Here is a 13,607-nt window from a genome sequence, read left to right as displayed (position 1 = left end):
AACTCTGGTACTTAGCAAGCACTGGCTGCCAAGTACTGCCCTCTCCTCACCCAGCCGAACCTCAGCAGACCTGTGTAAGGCAGTGCAGCTCCTCAGGGCCTGCCTCTCCTTTCACTCACCTGGTGACCACGAGAGGAACCCACAGTTCCATGCACTGCCTGCAAGTCAGGGCAGGATTAGGTCTGGCACCTTGGGAATCTGCTGGAGTGGAGAGGTGCTGGTGACTCTGTGCTGGATTGTGTCTAGGCAAAGCCCTTCCCTCTCCCAGGGGTGATGAGGAAACATCGAGATTTCCAGACCTACATAGCCAGGGAAGGGCTTTTCTGTTTTGGAGTTGGGTTTTTTTGTTGTTGTTGGTTTTTACTTTTTTTTTTGTTTTTTTTTTTTTTTTTTTTTTTTTTTTTGCATGAAGTTCTCACAACTGTATGGGGCTGGAGCTACTGTAGTAATATTTGTTTCAGGGTATTTAAGAAGGGAAGGAAGTAAGTGGGTGGCAAAAATTTCTAGGGACTTGTTTACCACCCCATGCCAGTGTTCATATTTTATTCCTACAGGAGCAGCCTTCTTTTGAAATAGAGATCAGCTCCAAGAAAGGTGTGTTTGGTTTGCGTCTCCGTCACTGCAATGTGGAGGGAGGAGGGTGGGATTTGAGAGTATGGGAGAAAGTAAGTTGAGCAAAAGTTTCTTATGTTCTGTACTACTACTCTCTCACACTTCTCTTCTGTGGCTGCACCCACAAGGTGGAGCTGGGTATGGATCCTTAAATTCTGGCAGTGACCATCTTGCAGCCCTGCGTCTTGGCCAGTGCCTGTGTTGTATTGCTCATTGAGGGGGCTGACCAGACCCGTGTGTGCCACGCCTGGGTGAGTCATCTCTCCTGAGGGAGGCCACGCTCAGACCGTTCCCAAGAAGTGAGAGGGAGGACCTGAGTCAGGCTGCTGCACATCCCAGCAGGACTCCCTCTGAGTGGGTGAGAGGCAGACGCAAGCTGCAGCGTGGTGCTCAGCTGAGACAGCAGCTCCGACAGCTTCATGGAGCGCTGTGCTGCCTGCCACTCTCCCCAGGACCTGCTCTGACCTGGGTCAGGCAACAGTATAGCATGAGACCCAGCTCTTATGCTATTTAAGGCTCTTCTCGTCCCTTATGCATTTTATATCCTCGAAGTACAACTTAGCATCACTGGAGAACTGCACCAGACCCACAGCAAAGACAATTGACCCATTGACAGTCTAGGTTGAGTGCAAGAAAGTCTACAAGTCATGCAACAAGTCACAAATATAAGGAATCTGCAGTTAATCTTCCACTTCCATCCTGCAGGAAGCTCTCCTTGTTTCACACAGTGTTCAACCTCTTCATGTCAGGCTAAGAGTCAGCCAGGGCTAGACTCGGTTTAAAAAAATGTCATGAAAAAACCACAATGCTATGAAAAGCACAAGTTCTAGGCTGCTGCTTATCCTCATATCCTATATGAAGCCAAAGCACACAAGGTGCAGTCCTAGCCCCCCAGGTCTCTCATCTTTATGGTGTATAGAATTAGCATTGAGAGTGCTGCTGAGCTCAAACTGTGGATAGGGTATCTGGGTACCAACAAGAAGGGTGTGCTATGCACTGATCATGCAGGGATCCTGAAATAGTGCCTCCTCTCAAGACTCGGCAGCCCAATATATGATATCCTGAGGAGCTGCAACCCCCTGGAAGTATTGTTTCTGTCTCGTGGAGGAAGTATTACACCCAGTCATACTGTTAAGTGCAGATTTCTCCACTCGGCTCTTGTGAAATCAGTACTTCTGCAGTAGGAAGAAATGGAGCCCATTCACTAAACTTTCTGAACAGCCTGTTAGTTGCAAACAAACGGTGCTGCCCACCTCTGGAAACTTTGCTATTGGAGCTGCCCTGTCCCTGGCAGGATGCTGGACGCTGTTTCCCTGCACTCGGCGTACCTTGAGGCCAGTGGTACTTGTCATGCGTTTGCTGTGTATCGCTCTGTCAGCTAGTCACAGCCCTGGCTGTGCTCCTTTGCTCTTCCATTGTCAGGAACCAGGAACAGAGGCCATTTTCCTCTACACTCTTCCCTACGGGTGCTAGTTGCAATTCTTCTCCTTGCCAGAATAATCTGAATAGTGGCTTTTTGATGAGATCTGTCCTGTGCTCAGCATTTGTTAAAAGTCTTTCATTGAGGCATTGCAGGGCAGTGTGATGGATGGTTCTGGGAGGCACTTTCCGTTGCAGTCTTCCCCTCTTCTAAACTAATGAAAACCCATTCATCACCAGCTATTTCCACAAATGCCCTAAATCTCTGGTTAGCAATGAGACAACCCTACTGTAGACGGCATAGCAGCAAAGCACTAATTCCATCTGCCCCGCTCTAGTGAGCATTTAAAAAGGACTTCAGTTGTGTTTCAGAACAGCAACACTCTAACACATCCCCGCCATGCGCTTTCCAACCCTCACCCCTTCCCTATTTATGCTTCTCTTGCTTCAAAAGGAGAAAAACTTGTGTTAACAAAAGACAGCAATGAATGGCAAGGCTGCAGTTTTATGTTTGCTTCTGTCTCACAATAATAATTACTGTCAGCAACTAAGTAACAGTGGCTTCCTTGCTGGAGGAGAAATGCTACTGATTGCAGGTACCTTAAGAGATCTAATTCTTTTGGCAAATGAGGATCTTAATTATTCATAGAAAACCTAGACAGAACATTAATAAAGGGAACGTGGGGAAAATGGTTCACGTATGAGATCAGGATGAACAAATAAAAAATCTTGCAACCTTCCCCTCCTTGCACGACGTTCTGATGAACAGCAGCAAGGTGTGATTCTCTGCTCTGAACCCAGACCCATGACAAGGTCCTTCTGACCAGCTCAGCAAGAGGAAATGAAGCTTTGCTATTACAGGACATGCCAATAACAGAGCCTCAGAAAAAGGACGTGTCTAATGCAAACTCCATCTGACAGATGCCAATACAGGCCTTCCAGGCTGAAAAGGAATGCAAAGCCAGTCCAGACCTAGAGCTGACCTGGCAGTCAGACTGGCAGACCACCACCAGCTCTGCCACTGGCTCGCTCTGCGGACTCCCTTCGCCTCTCCGGGCTTTGATTTCTCCTCCTCCACAAAGTAGATAATTGCCCTCCCTGAAGGACTGTTGGACTTAAATTACTAGCATCTACAAGGTGCCTGGAGAGCCAAGAGGAGAAGAGGTTAGCACAGGGCAGACTGGTTAATAGCCTAAGTCAGTTGAGTGATTTTGAACAAGAGGTAAAAATCTTTCTCTTCCCAAAAAGCCGCTGCAGAGTCCCCTGCTAATGCATGTTGTGGTGTTAGGCAGCATCACATCAAAGTTACTTAACAGATTGTCTTTGATATCTGCATTTTTGTGAGAACACACTGAAGCAAGTTCATGATGGAGGGGAAGCAACTAGGCACTTTGTTTTAAATCTCCAAAGGATCAAACTTGGGGGAATTTGTAATTAAATAGCACCATTAATGAAAAATAGGTGACCTAATCCTTTTGAGCTCCTGCATCTGGGCTGCAGAGATCAGCTGCTCTGTTACTCAGAGGATAGGTTATTTTTAGTTCAGAAATGGTATGTTTACACTTGAGAGCACAGGCAAGCATACTCTGTGAGTGTAAAACGCCCCACACACATGCGCACGCTGGAAGAAAATTTCCGTGTGCACCAGAGAAGGCAATTAAATGTGTGTTTTGGAAAATGTCCACAAACACATAATAAAGCCCCAAAAATCCAGTGAGGTTCACAGTCCCCTTTCCCAGAGTAATTTATAATTATTATCGTTATTAGATTGTGGTGTGTAAAGGCAGTTTCTGCTCTGAGGGAAAAGAACATGAGCTACAGCACTAATCATCTCTGCGCAAGGTCCTACCTCCTCCGTCAGCCTCCCTCCACCCCACCAAAAAAGCAGCAGGTGGAATAACGCTGGAAATGAGACACTTGTGGTAAGAGCAAGCAACACTCCAGACACAAGAGATGTGGCAGCTCCAGCAACAGGTAATCTAAAGGAGCAGCACTTGCACGCTCCAGTCAGCTCACAGCTGAAACAACGCTTGCATCCACTCAGCTCCCCAGGCTCTGCTGAGCGCAAGCCTGCGAAGTGAGAATCAAAGGTACCAAACTCCTTTCCCTTGGATGCCGCTGTCGATGGCAGCTGTAGGAAGTTGCCAGGTGGAAAGGGAGGGGAGGCTGGTATCACCTCTCTCCCCGTGGCGTGCAGGGAAGGGCTCTGCGGTCTGCAGCACCAGCTATTCCAGGGCATTTGGCCCCTTTGCAGTTCACTGGGACTCGCATAGGCTGCCACAAATGTGAATTGTCACCCCTTTGTCATGTACCCCATCCTGCAGTCTGCACGTATGCGACACTGTGAGAACAGGGCAGCCTCTCTGCCTCAGCACTAGCTCCTCACCCTGTTGCTAGCTTATTTTTCCCAAGGGCTGATAGAACAGCAAGTGAGAGAGAATGCTGTATATAGTCTCTGCCTTCTGTTTCCACCAATGCTGGGCTAACAGGGTTTCAAATCCCAGCAGGCAACAGACAGAAAACATTTCACTCTAGCCTTACTGGCTGGAGATATTAATGTCCAGACCTTGTTAGGGGTAGATGAAAACAGTGTCTGAGCCTAGAGATTGGTGGTATGAGTGCCACCTCTCCTGTGATCTCAACCTGGGAGCAGCACAGGTTGTGATGATTTGGCTTGGGAATTCAAGAATGATGCTGGGAAATACTGAACAGAGATGAAGGGACGGGGATGAGGCACTGCAACAGGCTAGTGCTGTGCTCACAGCTTCTACTTGCAAGGCCAGAGCAGAATCTTCTGCTCCTTGACAACTGCTCTCCCTCCCAGAGGTGACAGGAATCCAAAGCAAGTCATGCAGGGATGCGTTCCCAGGAGACAGAGCTGCTGCAGGGAGTAAGAGATGGGTATGAATTAAACAGAGCCAGCAGGGAGGTTTTCTTAGCACAAAAGAAAAAAAAAGATCCAGGTATTCCTTCCCTTTGTCCCATTTTTGGAGTCCTGATGCTGGCAGGGAGGAACTAGGGGAGTTACAGTGTCAAGCATGTCATACCCAGAGTGAAGACACATGTCTTCACATGAAGCTGCAGTCAAGCCCTGAATGAGGGTGTGCCGCAGACAAGGAGTTTAATCAGCAAAAACGGGCAGGGAGGAGCTTTAAGGTGCAGCAGGGAAGGTGAAGGTTCAACAAAGAAACTGCAAGGAGTTGGGAGAGGAGCCCTGGAATGGAGAAGCAGCCATAACTATGATGGAGCATTGCAGGGTTGAGGATCAGTCCTGCCCTGCAAGTAAAGGGAAAATCCTGAGGTTGAAGCACTGACCCGGGAGGATCCTGCCAGGAGCAGCACCCAGTTGGAGCCTGACTGCTGCATGGGCAAGGCTTGGGGACAGGCAGCCCCGTCCCCCCGCTGTCTCCCTGCTTTCTCAAACTGAATCTTTAATATCCAGCTGCCCAGCCAAGAAGCCCTGTGCTGTATTTTCCTCTGAACAAGGACTAGAGCCAGCAGCGAGGGCGTCCAGAGCACACCAACTGCCATCTACTGGCTAACGTGGCAGCGGGGCCCCCCGCAAGCTGCCCCCGGAGAAGGGCTTGGAGGGAAAAAGGCCATTCCTGGTAGAAAAGCTTGTTAAGCAGCTTTTTAAGGCTTTCAAAACAGCTGAATTTGTGTTTGCAAAGAGCATCCAAAGGTAAAGCAGCAGCTGACACAGTGCAGGCTGGACCAGTGGGATTTCAGACAGCCTGAAGAACCCACATGGAGGTACAGCCATGTTAAATGCATGCAGAGAGGGGGTGTGTGCGCCAAGTGCAGCCCCTGCAAGGGGAGAGCTGAACATGGCTGCACCTGCAGCCAGCAGCAGCAAAGCGGGAACATGAGCTCCAATGCAGCACTGCTGTCTCAGCAGAGAGAAATCAAAAGCCCAGCCCAAAGATTAGCCCAGACTATTTCATTGCAGCTGCCTTTTCTTCACTGTAGAGATCCAGAGCTTTCCTGCCTGATACAGCATCCATATATGAAGGAGGTGCCAGCCCCTAAAGGAGACTGCTGTGTTACCAAACCTGTCCCCACTGCCACATTTCCTTGTTTAGCAGATGTGCTAGTGTGGAGGATTTATCAAATACTGTGTATCTCACCTAGGAGGATCCCAGCCTCTCCCTTCTCCCTGCAAAACTTCTGGGAAGCACTCCTCAGAGATGTTTGTTCCTCTGTAAGAGGGGCAGAGATGGGGGGAAATGCTCCGGGAAGAGAAACATTTCCTTAAACACACACAAAGCAGCCAGTTTTGGCACATGCCTACAGACCCATCAGCGTAAAAGCCAGACAGAAGTGCCCCACAAGGTGGGAGGCAGAGGAGCACGCGCTTGCCAAGCCCTCAGAGCAGCAGGGCCGGACGATGGTTTCACACCCAGGGGAGACAGGAGGATGAGGAGGGCTGGCACGGGTGCAGGACTGTCCCCTCGTGCACACCCCGGCACAGCCCCCATGCCAGCGTGGTGTTCAACAGCCGCACACGGTCTGGGTAAGAGAAGAGGCAGCAATCCGAGATGCTGAATTGAGAAGAGTTTCCATGGCAACCCAGGCAGGGAAACCCCCCAGAGCTGGGGAGCTTGGGATGAAGGAGGGGAGAGAGCAGAGCGTGTGGAAGGCACACAGCAAGAGGCGATGGGTGTGCTCAGGCCAATTCTTGCACAGCACAGACAGGGAAGCGTGCGAGCGCCTGCTTGGGGGACTGGCAGGCAGAGCTACACATGGAGGAGGGTGGTTTTACAGTCAAGACGCAATCTAGGCTGTGATGAGAAGGAAGTCCTTATACTCCTAGGGCATCCCAAAGGTTTATGACAATGCTTAGAAACCCCAGAATGGAATATCCTACTTGGGGGGCAGTACTGACAGCATGTACAGAAACGTCACCCGATGTCCTTTGGCCCTGGGCAAAATGTAAATTCCTAATCTGGGAATTTAAGGCATCTTTCTACATCCCAACTAGCAGAGCAACCTCTTTTTCTACTTGGCCACTCCCAAAACTGATTATCTGAAGCAAGAACATCTAGTCAGCACTACAGTGAGCTCTTATTTCCAGCACGTGTCCTACCCTCACAGAGAAGGCTGCTCAAGAAAGACAGGGGATGTATTAAAAGGAATTTTGAATAAATTCCTTTTATTCAGAGACAAGAGCCTTGATCAAACCCCACGTGTCACATTGTGCTGGAAGAAGACGAACTGAGAAACCCCCACCAGGGTGAAGCAAAGAGACTTCAGACAGCAGGTTAAGAAGTGTCTGCGAGAGGGAGGGGATCAACTGATACTCAAAGGCAGTATCAGCACCCCAGGAAGGCAGGAGCAGCCTGTCCCAGAGAGGGTATCTTTTTAATCTACAGCTAACAGGCTTGCTCCTCAAATTAGCATGCACGAGGCTGTAGAAGCATTTAGTATTCAGAAAGCATCAGTCTGATACAAACCTATTTGCTGCTGCTGCAGCAGCTGCCACCGGTAACAGCAAGCTGTGCTACAAGGCAGGCTGTTGAGTGCTTTTTCCTTCCCGGAGGGCACCCAAGAGGACAAAGCAAGGAGGAATGCGTTCAGGCATCTCCGAAACCCCAGATGGTACCACACCCATCTCGCTTGCCACCAGGCAGCAGGTGGACCCGCACCTCCCAAGCCCATGTCAGCGCCTGGCCTGAAGGCACCAGGAGGCCCTGCGGTGCATGGCTGAAGGAGTTCCCCCGAGGGAAACACCAGCTTTCCTCTGCAAGACCTCACTGTGCACAGACCACGCTTGAGTCAGGCAAAGGCACCACAGAGATCGCATATTCCCAGGAAAGGAGATGGGCTGAGGTTGCATGAAGGGACTGAGGGATGTAATACCCACAAGAAGCTCAATCCTTATCCAACTCATCTCTTGAAATAAAACTGATTTTATCTCCAAGCTGTTTGCCCGCACAAGTACTGCTCCGTGCCCCTAAGATCCCACAACTTCCGCATGTGTTGGAGAAGGTCACTTGTTGCAATAAATACTTATTTGGGCACTGACCACAGAAACTATTTTTGTAAGCCGGAGGACAGAAATAACAGATCTTCAGTCTCAAGTCATAGAAAGCTCTGAACATTAAAGAAGGCACTGAGGATCAAACCTGACATCAGAACAGAGCTGGCCAAACTCTGGCCTGAGATACTCCGGGATTTTAAGTTGTCTCCATAGGGAAACACAACTGTTTCTTAGGAGAGCTCAGCCCCCTCCAGCCTAACCACCCTCCTGTTCCAAACATACGTGGTGCAAATCTACACAGGGAGGCCCAGAAACCTACAGAGCAGACCCAAATATAAACCACTCTGGTTAGTCTTGAAGGGTACAAGAAACAAGGCAATCCTACTCCTGGGGTTCTTCTGTGCCAGAAACGGTCTTTGAACTGACTGATCATCTGGGAAAACAGAGACCCCCCAGCAGCCCCAGTCTCCAAACCATGACTCTGCTATCCCTATGGATAGCAGCCCAGGGCTGGAGTCTGAGCCAAGGCAGGCGATCGCAGGCAAGAGTATCACTTAAATGTATAAAGCAGAATTATCCCAAGGCGACCCCAGGACCAGCCACACAATACAACCTCCCCACGTGTTCCAGGAATTTTCCTCTCAGAAAACTCTGGGCTATGGCACAGATAGGGGCTGAGCTCATTTTGTCACAGTATTTTTAGACTCTGGCTCAGGGGAGAATCTGTTGATATAAACAAGTGTGAGTGGCAAGCACCAGCCCTTGAAATGGAAAGAGCAATGACTGAATGAAGGGGGAAGAGAGAGAGGATCTTTATTTCCCTTCACGTCACCAAGAATTCAGGTCTGGCCTCTCCCTTCGCTGGAGGAAGGAAACATGCTCTTGAAAGACATTATTCCAGGAGACTGATCCAGCCTGCCAGGAATGGCCCAAGCCCGTAGCACTGTGCAAGAAGGAAAAATAACAGAGACTGTTTATCAAAGTGTCCCTTCTCCCCTCACCCACCTTCCCCATACTCTCCAACACTGATTTCAGGTCAGAAGTGTCCACATTAAAACGCGTTAGATCCCAGTATTCCCAAAGCAGCAGCAACGTCAGGGCAGTCTCAGCCAAGCAAGTCAGGCCAAAGGATGTTACTTCTCTTCCGTAGCATGCAGTTTGTTCCGCCGCTCCATCTTCTTCTGCAGTTTCCTCTTCAGCTGCAGTTGCTTTTTCTTCTGCAGTGTCTGCTGGATCTTCTCACGGCATTGCTTGTTTTTCTTCTTGATCTTGGCTAGCTCTGCCTTCCTTTTTGCCTCCAGATCTGGATCCTGCAAGGGCAAATGTCAGGACACTAGTGACATGCCTAGGGACAGTGCCAGCCCCTTTGCCCTTCCTAGATGCCCACGCTGCTTTCTAGCCCGTGACTGAGTAGGCTGCAAAAGTCAGACACTACTCCAATGCACTTTTTAATATCAGTCACCCTTTAAGATAAAACTTCACCACCCTGAAGCAGTGAGGGAGGAACTGTCATTCCTTTTCCACACCGATGGCATTGTACCAGCTACTGATCAAAGTAGTTTATATAGCAGCAGCTCTCACCTTCCCTTCAAGGATCATTTGTTTCCGCTTATTTATTTCTTTCTTCTCATCTAAATCCATTCCCTCCAGTTCCTGTCAAAGCAAAAATACAGCAGGGCAATCAGTAACCAAGCACCGAGTCTGACACAGAGAAAAGCAGTGCAGCTCTAAAGGGTCAGCAGAACCTCACCCGCGTTCACGTTTGGTAGCCTGCAGACCTTCCCCCCAAAGTACCAGCCTCAACACTCAGGAGCACAAAAATGCTGCAAAAATGTGCAATAATAGAGCAAACCTAGGGAAGACAACTAAAACGACCCTCCCCACACTCAGGTCTATGTGCTTCCACTAGAAAAAGGAACAAAAATTCTTATTTATGTGCTCAAGAGCAAAGCTGTGTATCCAGAGCCACACGTTAGACTGCAACGAATCTCCTGGTTACACCCAGCTGCCCAAGATCTCCAGTCCTCTGAACAAAGGGGCTTCATGTTTGCACACTTACTATTTCACATTCCCTCCTGGTGACATTCACTTGGGTGAGGATGTCAAGCACAAACCGCTCCTCCACAGAGAACTCCTGCAGCTTCAGTTCTAAATCAGGGCGAGACATTTACAGACCATGGTTGGTTAAAAAATCCAGGGGCAGATTCTCAACTAGTAAAAAACCCAATATAGTTCCACTGATTATCAGTGGAATTGTTGTCACTATGATCACTCTGACTTGTCCAGGCCTACAACAAAGGATTAAATCCTCCCCTCTACCTACAATTCCCCATAGCACAAGATGTTGCATTTATTAGGTCTACTTCCTAAAAAAAAAGATGAAGTCTGAATCTATGCAAAGCAACCTGTTCTTGTTGTCCACCTCAGCATACACAGTAGCAAGGAAGTAAGGAAGAAGCTGGCTGCTTTAATAAAAAGCTAACAGAGAGAGTTCAACACACACTGGTTCTCCTCCACTAGAAATAGCAGGAAGACAAACGTGTTCATGCCTGGCCCACCCCAGAGCAGAATCAAAGCTGATGGAGATTCAAGGGCTCCTGCTCTTTTCCGAGCCTTAGCCACACAGGGAAGAGAAACCATTTTATGCTGATGTTCTGGATCGTACATTCTGCACCAATGAAATCAGGGCTACAAGTACCACAAGCACAAAGGAACATACATAGTCCCACATTTTAGTAGCATTACTGGTGCTCTACTTACTGATTTCCTCCTCAATAGCATGTACGAGATGGATGTCATACTGCGTCACCAGTGTAATAGCTATTCCTTTCCGACCTGGATGATGAAAACACAGTGATATATGAATCCTGACAAGCAGAGGGAGATGAAGCCTAACCCATGCCAAATTCTATCCATCCCCATGAGTCAGCCTAGCACACTGTGGTGACAGGGTGCTCAGAGGGGTCTTTATTTGCTCTGAAAATTCAGCTAACTATTGGTGCAGATCAGACACAAGTCAGGGTGAGCCATCATTGCAATCTTAAGGCAGGATGCTGAGCCAGTGATCCAAGTAGATCCGGTGCTGACTGAAAAGACTGCACCGCAACTGCTGCGAAGCCTCCTCACACCCGTTCAGGGCTCAGCCCCAGGATCCTGGTTTTAGCCAGCAAACGGCACACGGTTTTCCCTGCTCACCCGCACGGGCTGTCCGGCCAACCCGGTGAATGTAGATTTTCGGCAGGCCGGGAGTGTTGTGATTGATGACAACTTGTACTGTAGGAATGTCCAAACTAGAACAGAAGTTGAGAAACACTGTTTTAATATATGCAGTTTAAGTTCCTGTCCTCTGCCTTCTCCAAGAGCCCTGTATTCTCATGAATATAGTCTTTATTGGCTCGGGTGGATTCTAGGACAAACTCTCTCCTCATGCAACTCTCCTATAGTCACAAAATGCAACGCCGCCCTGTAGCCTGCCGTTCCCTCCTAGACCCAGAGAACACACTAAGCCTCATCGAAATCATTCTCCTGCTAGAACACACACACACCTGCTGCAGCAAAACAAACCAGGATCAGAGCTACATTGCATACAAGTGGGCTCCAAAACACAGCTCAGAGATGTTCTACAACGGAAGTGAACAACCCTGTCCTACCCAAGTGGGGGAATTTAAAGCTCTCCTCTTGCTAAACCCACCCTAATCTCTACAGTGGTTCTGGTGCTTAAAAAGCAGGCTTAAGACCTTTGGCAACAGAGACCGCATTTTTCCCTTACCTGGCAGCAACATCAGTGGCAATAAGAATCTTAAAGATGCTGGACTTGAACTTTGCTAAAGCTGCAAATCGTTGCCGCTGTAGAGAGGAAAGTCTGTATGAGGAATGTTGTGATCCACAGGAGCTGTAGGACTTGGACAGACATCTGGCTCAGGGATGCAGCTGGAAGCATCCATCTTCTGGATCTGTCCATCACTCACCTGTTTCATCATGGAATGCAGAGCTACAGAAGGAAAGTTGAATTTCCTAAGCATCATGTTCAAGACCTGGCAGTCCCTTGAAGGAAAAAAAAATAATCAGAATGTAACAGGGAAACTGATGGATCAGGACAGAGCCGGGGTCCCTCGAGAAGCCCTTGCACTACAGTTACCACAACGCAGTTAGTTACTGAAGCACTCTGACAGAAGTAGGGAACAGGACACCCAATCCACACCCGCTCACCCAGAGAGAGTGACTGGATTCCCACCTGCATTCAGGGGAATGTCACCAGCTCCAGGGCTCAATCCCAGTCACCTGAACCACCGGAAGGACAGGAACAGCCCAGAGGAGCAGACAGTGCTATTTTCCCCATCCCTTTTCCAGTATCTATCAGCAGGAGGAACGGAAGATGCAGGGAGGTAAAGCAGCTTGACCTTCTGGTGTGCTACATTTCTGGGTGGCCCTTCAGCCCCAGATTGCTCAAGGGAAAAGGTGTTTCTCTACCAAATTTCAGAGTAGACTTAAGGAAGCAAATACCATCCCAGCCTAACACCCAATAGAGTGCGAATTTGGAATATGAACTAGAAATGTAAAGGCACGTCTACATTAAGAGCAATCACGAGGAACAATGCCACTCACTTGCAGGTTTTAGTAAAGATTATAATAGACCAGTCTTCATGCTCGTCCTGGAAGGTCTGGATTAAATGGACAAGGTACGCGTCCTTGACTGCTTCGGGTACAAGCAAGTAGCGCTGGTCCAATTCATCCACTGTCCGCACCCTGTTGGGAGGGGAAGGCAAAGCACCAAGAAACACTGGTTTGGCAAGGGAAGACAGAACAGGAGGGAGATGAAAGACAGTAAGGAGACAAGATAACGGAGAGGAAACAGGATTCTTCATCCACTCAGTAGAGTGGATGAAGACTTACTCGGACACAGCCTCCCAGAAGAACGGTCTGTTCGCGGCCAGGCTCTTCAGCTCCTTCAGCGTATCGGTTAGCGTGGCGCTGAACAGCAACGTTTGTCTGCGTGCTGGAACAGCATCCAGAATCACCTCCAGGTCCGCGGTGAAGTCAGCACAGCCCTGCTCCAACAACCGGTCAGCTTCATCCAAAATCTAGGCACAGCCGAAAAGAAACGAGATCATCTGCATGCATACCTACACAGCTAAAAATCTTAAAAGCATAAAAAAAACCCTGGAAAACTGCCTTACCAAGAACTTTAGCTTTTTAAGGCTGAAAGTGTTGGAACTGCGGAGGTGATCTGCCAGCCTGCCAGGCGTAGCGATGACAACGTGGGGTTTACGGGAGAGCTCCAGCGCCTGCGCCACCATATCTGCGACAAGAACCACAGAGCCGAGTTACGGGCAACTGAATGTGGACCCTACAATCGTTTGGTCTGTAAGGCTAGAAAATGTCACTCTCCTCATTTCCACCAGCCTCCACTGCCTTGGGCGCTGGATGACAGCTCCTCAGCACAAAGAAAACACACCGTGTGGGAAGAGAGCCTCGCCGGGCGCTCTGCTCCGTCCCAACCCAACCGTACCGGGGCCGGAGGGGAAGGGCAGGGGCTCCGACCCCCGCGCAGCAGCACTCACCCAGGCCGCCCACCACCACGCAGTCCTTCAGGCCG

The 13,607-nt window shown here is 49.2% G+C and overlaps 1 protein-coding gene across 1 annotated transcript; it reads right to left on the bottom strand.

The window, feature by feature from the left end:
• Nucleotides 1-9,030: 9,030 nt before the first annotated feature.
• Nucleotides 9,031-13,603, bottom strand: DDX49 (DEAD (Asp-Glu-Ala-Asp) box polypeptide 49; the record flags this gene model as incomplete). Its single annotated transcript, XM_009572521.1, has 11 exons — nucleotides 9,031-9,321; nucleotides 9,593-9,664; nucleotides 10,071-10,159; nucleotides 10,772-10,846; nucleotides 11,207-11,301; nucleotides 11,781-11,857; nucleotides 11,980-12,055; nucleotides 12,617-12,757; nucleotides 12,905-13,092; nucleotides 13,189-13,310; nucleotides 13,573-13,603. Coding segments are annotated over 11 exons (1,143 nt in total), but the record flags the coding sequence as incomplete, so codon positions are not given.
• Between the last annotated feature and the right edge of the window lie 4 nt (nucleotides 13,604-13,607).

Source organism: Fulmarus glacialis, unplaced genomic scaffold (genome assembly GCF_000690835.1).
Source record: "Fulmarus glacialis isolate BGI_N327 unplaced genomic scaffold, ASM69083v1 scaffold16362, whole genome shotgun sequence".
NCBI classification, from domain to species: Eukaryota; Metazoa; Chordata; class Aves; order Procellariiformes; family Procellariidae; genus Fulmarus; species Fulmarus glacialis.
The sequence above is the reverse complement of the archived record's forward strand: the minus strand, read 5'-3'. Positions and strand labels throughout refer to the sequence as shown.